This window comes from Condylura cristata, unplaced genomic scaffold, assembly GCF_000260355.1.
Source record: "Condylura cristata isolate star-nosed mole 26May11 unplaced genomic scaffold, ConCri1.0 scaffold00031, whole genome shotgun sequence".
NCBI classification, from domain to species: domain Eukaryota; kingdom Metazoa; phylum Chordata; class Mammalia; order Eulipotyphla; family Talpidae; genus Condylura; species Condylura cristata.
This window is the reverse complement of record NW_004567132.1, coordinates 1,635,219-1,645,436: the sequence shown is the minus strand read 5'-3', so window position 1 is coordinate 1,645,436 and position 10,218 is coordinate 1,635,219. Positions and strand designations below refer to the sequence as shown.

General features: G+C 34.1%; 1 protein-coding gene across 1 annotated transcript in view; it reads right to left on the bottom strand.

Moving 5' to 3' along the window:
* The window catches only part of LOC101623134 (chromosome unknown open reading frame, human C2orf73), a 25,260-nt gene that overhangs the window by 7,386 nt on the left and 7,656 nt on the right, over positions 1–10,218 (bottom strand). The window contains exon 3 of the mRNA XM_012731483.1: positions 9,349–9,502. Coding sequence (XP_012586937.1) covers positions 9,349–9,502 — 154 coding nt within the window. The remainder of the gene's footprint in view (positions 1–9,348; positions 9,503–10,218) is intronic.

Genomic DNA, 10,218 nt, shown 5'->3' with positions numbered 1-10,218 from the left:
CATGCAGTTTTGATTATTATGGCTTTGTAGTACAGCTTGAAGTTTGGGATTGTAATGCCTCCATTTTTATTTTTCTTAGACATGAGGGTTTTGGCTATTCGAGGTTTTTTGTTGTTCCATGTGCCAATATTATTCTTAATTGTGAAAAACTGAAAGCTATTCCTTTAAGATCAGAAACAAGACAAGGATGCCTACTATTGCCACTGCTTTTCAATATAATACTAGAAGTCTTAGCCAGAACAATAAGACAAGAGAAAGACAAACAAGGAATCTAAATAGAGAAAGAATTAAAACTTTCACTATTTGCAGACAATATGATAACATACATAGAAAACCTTAAAAACTCCACAGAAAAACTAATCAAAATAATCATCAGTCTAGTAAAGTAGGAGGAGACAAAAAAAATCACACAAAAATAAGTAGCCTTCCTATATACAATCAATCTAAGAAGAAGAAATCAAGAAAACCATCCTTTTATAATTAAAACAAAATAATCAAATACTTGAGAATAAACCTAACAAAAGAGGTGAAGGACCTAAACAAAGAAAATTATAAAACATGTTGAAAGAAATAGAAGAACACACAAAGAAATGGAAAGACATCCCTTGTTCATGTATGGGAAAAGAATAAACATTATTATAATGACCATCCTACCAAAAGGCTATTCCAATAAAAATCTCAATGACAGTCTTCAGAGAAATAGAACAAATATTGGTGAAATTCATATGGAACCACACAAAACCTAAACTAGCCAAAACTTTCCTGATGAAAACAGAAGAGAATGGAGGTATCACACGCTCAGACTTCAAACTACACCTCAAAGCCATAATGATTAAAACAGTATGTTACTGGAACAAAAACAGATACACAGACCAATGGAACTGAATAGAAAGCCCAGAAATAAAATTGAACACATATGAACAATTAATCTTTGACAAAGTAGCAAAAAAAATTGCAATGGAACAATGGTGCTGGGAAAACTGGACCACCACAAACAAATGAATGAAACTAGATGACTACCTCACATCAGCACAAAAATCAACTCAAAATGGATAAAAGATATGAATATAAGACCTAAAACCATAAAATATATAGAAGGCAATATAGGCAAAACATTGTAAGACATACATCTCAGTAACATCTTTAAGACACATCCCCCAAAGCAAAGAAAGTGAAGAAAAAGATAAACAGCTGGCATTACATCAAACTAAAAGCTTCTCTACAGCAAAAGAGACATTAACCACAACAAAGATACAAATTACTGATTGGGAGAAAATTTTTGCTCTCCATACAATTGACGAGGGGCTGACCACAATGACCTACAAAGAACTCAAAGGACATAACAACAAGAAGAAGAAAAAGAAAACAAGCCTGTCAAAAAGTGGGCAATAGAGCTAAAAAGACACTTCTCCAAATGCAAATGGCCAACAGACATGTGAAAAAATGTTCAACATCCCCCATAATAGAGGAAATACAAATCAAAATCACAATGAGATATCACCTTACACAGTGATAATGGCACATATTGAAAAAAACAGGAAACACAAATGTTGGTCAGGATGTGGGAAAAAGGAACTCTCCTACATTGCTGGGAAGAATGCAAACTGGTCCAACCACGATGGAAAGCTCTAGGGAGATTCCTCATACCTCTAAAAATGGAGCTAGCATATGGCCCACCAATTCCACTCCTAGGAATCTAGCTGAAGGACACAAAAACACTAATTCAAAAGAATACCTGTACCCCTGTGTTTATGCAACACTATTTATAATAGGTAAGATCTGAAAACAACCCAAATGTCCAAAACTAGACAAGATTTGGCATGTATACACAATGGAATACTTATTCATTAATCAAAAAATGTAAACTCATGAGTTGCACAGCAACCTGGATGGTGCTAACAGTATGCTCAATGAAGTAAGTTAAAAGGAAAAAGAAAATTATCAGATGGTTTCACTTATGGAGGAAGAATATAGGGGAACAGAGTAAGGAAAAATAATAACAATAAAAACATAAAATAAAAAGACAACTATAAATCAGGGACATTCTGCAGGGGAGTGAGGAGGATTGAAATGAGGGAAGGAAGAGCACAAGGGACTCTGGAGATGGTGCATGGGTGAACTGTTGGTGAAAATTCTATGGGGATTACACTTAAGGAAATAAAGTATATATCATAAAAAAATAAATAATGATGTAAAATATACATATAAATATATAATCAATAAATCATTCAGAAAAACTCTACAAAAAAGAATTTTAATCTCTTTTAAAAATGAAGAGTAAAACTAAATATACTTTCTATACTCTTAGATAGTGAGATAGTTAATGTAAAGGTAAATTTTTTTCTTAATCTGTAATGTTAACATCGCTCAATCAAAATTCTACCTGGATTAATAAATTCCAAAATTTAAATGGAAAAATGTCCATAAATAGAAAGTTCAACTCTGACAAGGAAGAACAAAGGATGTGAATTAGGCAATTAAAAATCCACATAACTAGAACATTTTAGTGCTTATCCAATAACTAAAAATTAACCTAGTGAATGAGAGTTCAAACACAGACTCATAGAATTAAGGAGGTCCTACAAGTCAATAAAGTAGTAGTGAACCCTTGAGTAGGAGTTATCCAGAAAACTTCATCCCATGGAGAAAAATGGGTGGATACCCTACTTAGCACTGCACATGAAGGTGGCCTTTAGAATGAAAGATGTAACTATGCATGGTAAAATTAGAAGATCAAGAGAAGAAAATGTAGGAGCATAATTTTGTGATAAAAGGGCAAGAAAACACTTCATAAACACTGAATGCACACCCCACAGGTGAAAACTTGATTTAAAACTTTTAAATAGTTGTCTAAAACCTCTCTGAATCTCAAAAATAATAACAAAAAGGATTTTTCATAGGGACTAATAAAGAAGTAATCTGAGCTACCCGAGATGGAAATTAGTTACCCAGACATTATATTTATTAAAATTAGACATAACAACCATGTTCTTCTATATAAATACATGAAATTTTTAAAGAAATTCTCAATAACAAAGAAGATCTAACTGTGAAGACATCAAAGAAGATATTCAAGTTCTTATTTTTCTTTTTCATTCAAATTGAACCCAAAGTAATCACTTAAAAGAAGCCTTGTTAGATGAGGCTTACCAAAAAAAAAAAAAAGCACAATGAAGAATGTTTGAAATTCACTCTCTGTTTCTTGGAAACTTGATCTAATTAAAGTACAAATTTTCTAAACAGGATACAACAAGCATGTTTGTTTTGAGCCATATTTTCGATCAACAAAGCCAGGATTTAACAAATACATGATTTACTCCTCACATCAATGTAAACTTATATAGCTTTTGAGATATTTCCTTAACTTACTTAAAAAACATTCATTGATAATATTCTGTTGGGAACTCCATTCTTCTAACAGTATTTATTTTGATATTATAGAGATTATTAATGGAAATTAATTCTACAGGTTTTCAAAATATAATGAAAAAATTGATGCATCAAAAATCATTGTTATGTTACACCTTGGGGCAAACTTACAAATATACATATTTTTACCACAGTATGTGAATTTGCAATTCCGAAAGACATTAAAATATCACACACTTTAAAAGGCCAAAATTTCATTTAGATATAAAACATCTCCTTCACAAACTAGATTAGCCTTTCCAATTTATAAGGTTTTACTGTGTAAAAACAAAATTCTTTACAGGGATTCAGACATGATGGAGCATAACAATTTGTTGAACTGACTGTGGATGGCAGCCAGGAAACTGTGTGGTGGTACAGGCATAAAGGACACTTTCATTTTCAGTACAAGATGACATTGCTGGAATGCTTAAGACCACGCGTAATTATGGGCTGATGGAACAGAAGGACTAGGAAATGGCTTTTTATTTGTATTAATGCTTGTTGATAAAACCATTTGCTGTCTATATGTGTATATATCTGTATCCACAGCTATACACACATATATATAATCTGGCATATACAGACTAACTACATTATATGTTGAAGTATCACAATTAAAATACATTCTTTTTTAATAATTTTATATCATACCTAACATCATCTACAATATAAACAGGTTTAGGCCACATTCTGGTATATATGTTAAATTAAGATGCATTATGACTTGAAATTAACTGATCTGTTGAATAATTTGTAATTATTAAATCAATTAACATTTGTGGAGACTGGGCATTATGCAAGGATCTGGGATACAGTAATGAACTTGGCAATGAGAAATACCCACTGAAGAACAGAGAGAGCGGTACCCCCATACCAGCTCTCTAAAGCTTTAATAATTTTCAAATCACCACCAGAGTTCAATGCAACTGTTAACAGAAATGATGACCATTTGTTGTTCAGTACATACCAAGCAAAGCTGGAATTATTATTTCCATTCCATAAATTGAGTAAAACAAAATGATGAATTTTAAGTAATTGGGCTCAGACAGCTCTAAGTACTGAATGAATAATACATTCCAAAGGGAGTTAAGTGTGGACTGCAGCTAGATTTCTGTGATATCTTGATAAACATGGCAGATTCCACATGTGCATTTCCTATTCTCCCCACTACAATAATAGTAAAAAAATGAAAAGAGCTTAAGTATTTTTAAAACAGAGTGAAGATATTAACAAATTTGGAAGCTGAAAAGTGATAACTGACTTGAGTAGATTATAGAAAATGGAAAACTGAGTACTGTGAAGTTTGGGGAGAAGGATTTGGGGATAAAAATCCCAACAATTTATGGTACAGTCTTCCAGTGAGGCCCAGGAATGGGAGGCCCAAAGGACTTCGAGACTTTCTGGCCCACACTTAAGGTAGATGTTTGGAGGATTCTCTCTAGGTAAAACTGAATAGCTCAATAGAACAGATCTACAAAGCCTGTCTCCTTGGTGTTAGCTTCAACACTTCCCTTATTGAACCAGAATAGAAGCAACTGCCCTTTGTGAGGAAGGACTCGGACCTCACTGGTTTTTCGCTCAAGTAAATCCATTAAAGCAAAGAATCATAGACAATTAGATAAATCATATTTTAATATTTTAACTAGCTAATTTACCACATTTGTATCACAATGCCAAAATATTTTATTTGGGAACATATCCACTGATTAGAATTTCACATTGTAGAAGTTGCCCAGATCATATACTTAGTGCACCCTTTCTAATTTCTGTTAAAAGAATGAAAACTTATGGGCCCTCCCTGGTGGAGCAGCAGGTTAAAGCATAGCAGTAAGAAGCTAAAGCCACTTCAGCATGAGTTTGATTCCTGCCAGCCCTGGAGGTGATCCACATGGCGTGGCAGAACTCTCCTGACCCGCCTGCTGCTCCCCTCAGCAGTGTACTTCATCGATCTGCCTGTTCTGCTCTCCATTCTATGTGTGGTGAATCCTCTCACTGACCCTGCACCTCTGGCCTGTACCCCAGTTCCGTATGCATAAATAAATAAAAATCTTAAAAAAAAACGTATGACAACTAATATATTGCTAACCAGAATGAATGCAGAATCCTTGAAGATTAAGAAAAAAGAAAAAAGAATTCACAACAGCCCCTCCTTTGCTTTGACTATACCTCATTCGTATTTAAAAGTTAGTAACTGGCCTTTTAAAATTCTTTACAAAGCATTCAACTTTTTTAAAAAGATTTATTAATTTATGCATACAAAGAACTGGAGTGACCAGAGGTGTGTGGGGTGAGAGGATTCACCAGAGACAGAGTGGGGAGCAGAACAGGCATATTAACTGAAATACACTGCTGAAGGGAGCAGCAGGCAGGACAGGCCAGATCTGCTCCCCTATGTGGTTCACTTCCCTGGGTGGGATTGAACTTGTGTTTCAGTGGCTGTGGAGAGCTTCATAGTGCTGCACTTTAACTCACTGCACCACCAGGGAGGGTTCCCAGAGCATCCAAATTTGAATGTTTTATAGAAACAAGTTTTCTTTTTATAATAAGAATGTAATTAATAAGTCTATGTGTTTGAATTATAGAAATCTAGTAACAGACATAAATCAGTTGGGAAACAAACATGATTTTCAGAAAACACTCTCTACCTCTTTGGTCTGAATAACTGGCCAGATCTCTAAATCCCCACACTGAAATATGAACAATAAGAGATAAAATGCATAGTTTCAGTAGGTCAAACAGTCATTTAACCATGGTGAGGAATTTGAAATAGATTTTACAGTGAGAAGTAACAAGAAGCCCTAAAGGAAAGCGATACCATTTGTGTTTTGAAAGATCTTTGACAATGGTATGGAAAACATATTAAGAAGGATGATGGTAGCTGCAAATACTGGTAAAATTAGGGATATATTTTGGAGATAGAACTGTCAAAATTGTTGGTGGGCAGCATAGAAGGTTGGGAATTTTGGAATGACTTCTAGGTTAAAAAAACTTGAGCATCTGGGGAGAGTAGTATTTCTTGAGGTGGTGAAAGTTAGTGGAGAAAATGAAACATTCCATTTTAGTCATGTTAAATTTGAAATAACGTAATTGTCCAAGAAGAGACACTGGATTTATAAACTTGAAGCTCAGTGATGAGACAGGGGCTGGAGAGAGAGTTGGCTCATATTATATATTATTTCCTTTGACTTCAACCTTAAACTTTATTTCCTGTTTCATCTACTAGGGTAGTATTTTTTCTTGAGTATTCATATTTAAATAATGGCATTAACACCTTTCTCTTCTACTTCACATCTTCTGTCAACTATATGTTTGCTTTTCTGATTAAGACTGATAACATAACACTGTTCTGGTACCAATTTAAATTTTCATATTGTACTAAAATTCAAAAACAACTATATAGTATTTATAATATGATGATATGCGTTTTGTTCACTTATTAGTCAAATATACTAGGATTGCATTTCTTCTCAGTGATTCCAGTGACAAGTGCTACTTGAAAAAAAAATCAGTCTAGTATCTGTGTCAAACAAGTCCTCTTTTCTAAGTCAAAAATTATTTTCCTGAGAACTTTGAAGACAATAACTTAGATTTAAAACTAGCATTATACTCTTGCATCAATGCTGTTAGATTACATATTGGTTCTTCTTCCTTAGTTATTTTTATTTCTCATTATGGAAACTTACAGAATTTTCTCTTGATAATGATGTATAGATGCTCTTCTTTTTCCCATTCAAACTTGGAAGCAGTCAGCAGAGCCCTTTCTTGCCTCCCTTTAACATTGGGAAACTAACTTCTTGTAGGCAGTATGTAAAGTACTGATTATCACAGTCCTTTGACAGTGGTTTGAACTCTGTGCTTGTTTTCTTATGTGAAAAATTAAGGTATACGTATTCAATAATATTCTGTTCCATAGGGTAGGTATGAGATTTGAATGTGTAAATATTTAGAAAGTTTCATAAAACATCTGGCATATTCTATGTGCTCAGTAAATGCTATCTGTCAGTAATTATATCTTTTCCTTTCTACTTTGGAGATCCAAAAATGGTGGACATTCCAGATTGATTCTCCATGTTACTTTTATTAGTTAACATTTTCTACTTTCTTTGGTACTTTTGAGAGTGTGGATAGTCCTTTACACTATCCTCCAAACCTTTAAAAATAATTTTATATAATTCTAATCTTTGATTGCCAGCCCATAAATTAACGAGATAGAAGAACAGGACAGAAGAACAGCTTGAATTACTAAAATAACTCATGTAGTCAACATCTACCTTATCTGGGGATAAGGCAGTGTCTGTTCACAATGGTAGTGATTATCTAATAGACACTTTTAAGTAACCATCTGACTCCCTTCCCCTCCTCCCCTTCATTCTTGCCTTCTATGCCTGCTGACTGAGACTATGGCTACTTTGGGATTCTGTTAAGGAGATGGCTCTTTATTGCTGCATCTCCTATACAGTCTAGGCTATTACTTCTTTTATTTATTAATAGGTTTGCATTATTTCCCACATTCCAGAAAGTTCTTCTCTTCAGCATTATGGGCCTTGGGAGGCAGAAGATTTAGATGTTTGGGCTTAGTCTACCATTCTCAATTAGAAGTTAAAACTTTATTATCTTTCTGGGCCCTCCCTGGTGTGCAGTGGGTTAAAGCGCAGCACTAAGAAGCTTAAGCCACTTCCACATGAGTTCGATTCCCGCCTGCCCCAGAGGTGACCGACATGGCGCGGCAGGCCTCTCCTGACCACCCACTGCACCCACTGCTCCCCTCAGCAGTGGACTTCGTCAATCTGCCTGTTCTGCTCCCCACTCTGTCTCTAGTGAATCCTCTCATCCTCCACATCTCTGGCCTGTACCCCAGTTCTGTATGAATAAATAAATCTTTAAAAAAAAATTATTATCTTTCTAAAGGCCACTAACAACTGTCCCTATTAGCCACCACCCCTGAGGTGGAAATCATGCTGAATATGACCATTTTCTAATGTCCTGACTTTCACTCCAGCTGCTCTTTGTATCCTTAACTTGTCTCACAGAAGTCAGAAGGCTAAAATTTAGAGGGATTGTTGACCTCTAAAAGTAATCTTTTGTTATCTACTTTTATATTTAAAAAATTCTTTGAATTTAGCTTATGAAATTTTATTAGGGATGAGTACCAGACTGGAACTCAGTAAAATTTGTTTTGACTTGAGTCCTGTTCTTGTTGTATAATCGCTAAATTATACTCATATGGTAAAGATATCTGAGAGCAGGGTTAAGACATAGGTACAACTTACATAAATGTGAAAGACTTAAATTAATTATAATGGCAGTAAATCTGAAAATGTTTAATAGTCTATGTAACAGTAGTTCCTAAATGTCATGAGATATAATCTCCCAAGAAAGAAGAAGGTTGTAAATGGGGAAAACATGGCATTCTTTCACCTCTTCTTGGAAATACATTATTCATATGCTTAGAATAAGGGTGTTAAGAGTTCTGTAGTAAAAAAAAAAAATCTGTTTATAAATTCAAATTTTGTAAAACTTATTTGACCACTTACCACTTTTTTGAGCAGCATCTATAACCATCATCAAAAATTAGTGCCTTTCAGAGTAGACTTTAAGAATTATTCCCATAAGGCATTGCCTGTTAGTTTAGTAGTTATAATTTTAAAAACTTTGCAACAATAATGAGCAGAATACCACTAAGATACCACTAAGTTTCTGACTTGGAGACTGGTGTTATCAATGAGCAATACAATTTTATTGTTCTATTAAATGTGTTTGGGGACAAGCTGCCCACTGGGAAGAGATGAAGAACAATTTTGTCAAGGGTCAGACTTACCACATATATGTGCTTTCATCTCCTATAGAAACATAACTTTCTCAGGAGGTTCCAGCACAATCTTAATTTACTATCAGTAACCTGAGATAACAGAAAAGCTTTTCCACTGCTAGCCTTACCTATTCCACAAGAGGGTTTTTGCAATTTGCTGTGTTTGACTGGCAAAACCAATGGACATGTTGGTTTTTGGAAGTCACTCCTCTGAGTACTCTTGGTGTCATACGGTGGCTGGAAAGGAAGTTTCATATCTTTACCATGTGACCACCAGTCACCCTTAGTGGGAAAAGAATTGAAAACACACAATTAAGTATTGTAGGACATTTTCATATGCTGCTTGATTGTCTAAAACAAGTTACTGGCTATTCTAGTACTAAAATAGTTTCGGAAATCTAGCCATAAATACATTTTCATAAAGACTGAATTTCTTGAAAGGTCTCTAAAATGAATCATGTATTTTTAGCTGAATTCATAAACTACCCTCTATTAACGGGTGGAATAGTAAAAATAACTTTATTTTTCCATGTTTTAAAATTTTATTATTGCATGATTTAATCTAAAAATTATACTTTGTCTTGTAGCTATATAATGTATTGTAATTGAAGACGGTGGTTTTCAAAGTTTTTAGTCCATAACCCATATCATGAAATCCATTTTATATCATCAAGAATACACAGGATACACACAAATCATATCATATATCATCAAGAATACACAGGATACACACAAATTTCAGTTACTCTTACTCTGCAGTACACTCAGCTATTTTTCTGTTTTATTGCTTCTCTCAATTTAGTACCAATGTGGGTTGTAACCCACATTGATTTATACTTCACTAATGTAATGACCCAATTTGAAAACTTTGTTCTAAGAGGTATTTTCAATACTACTGAATTTTTTATAGTAAAATTCGATATGAGTACACAGGAAAAGGAGAACAGATAAGTTCTTCATTAGCACTTATAACAATTTGACCTGTTAAAAGTTCAGAA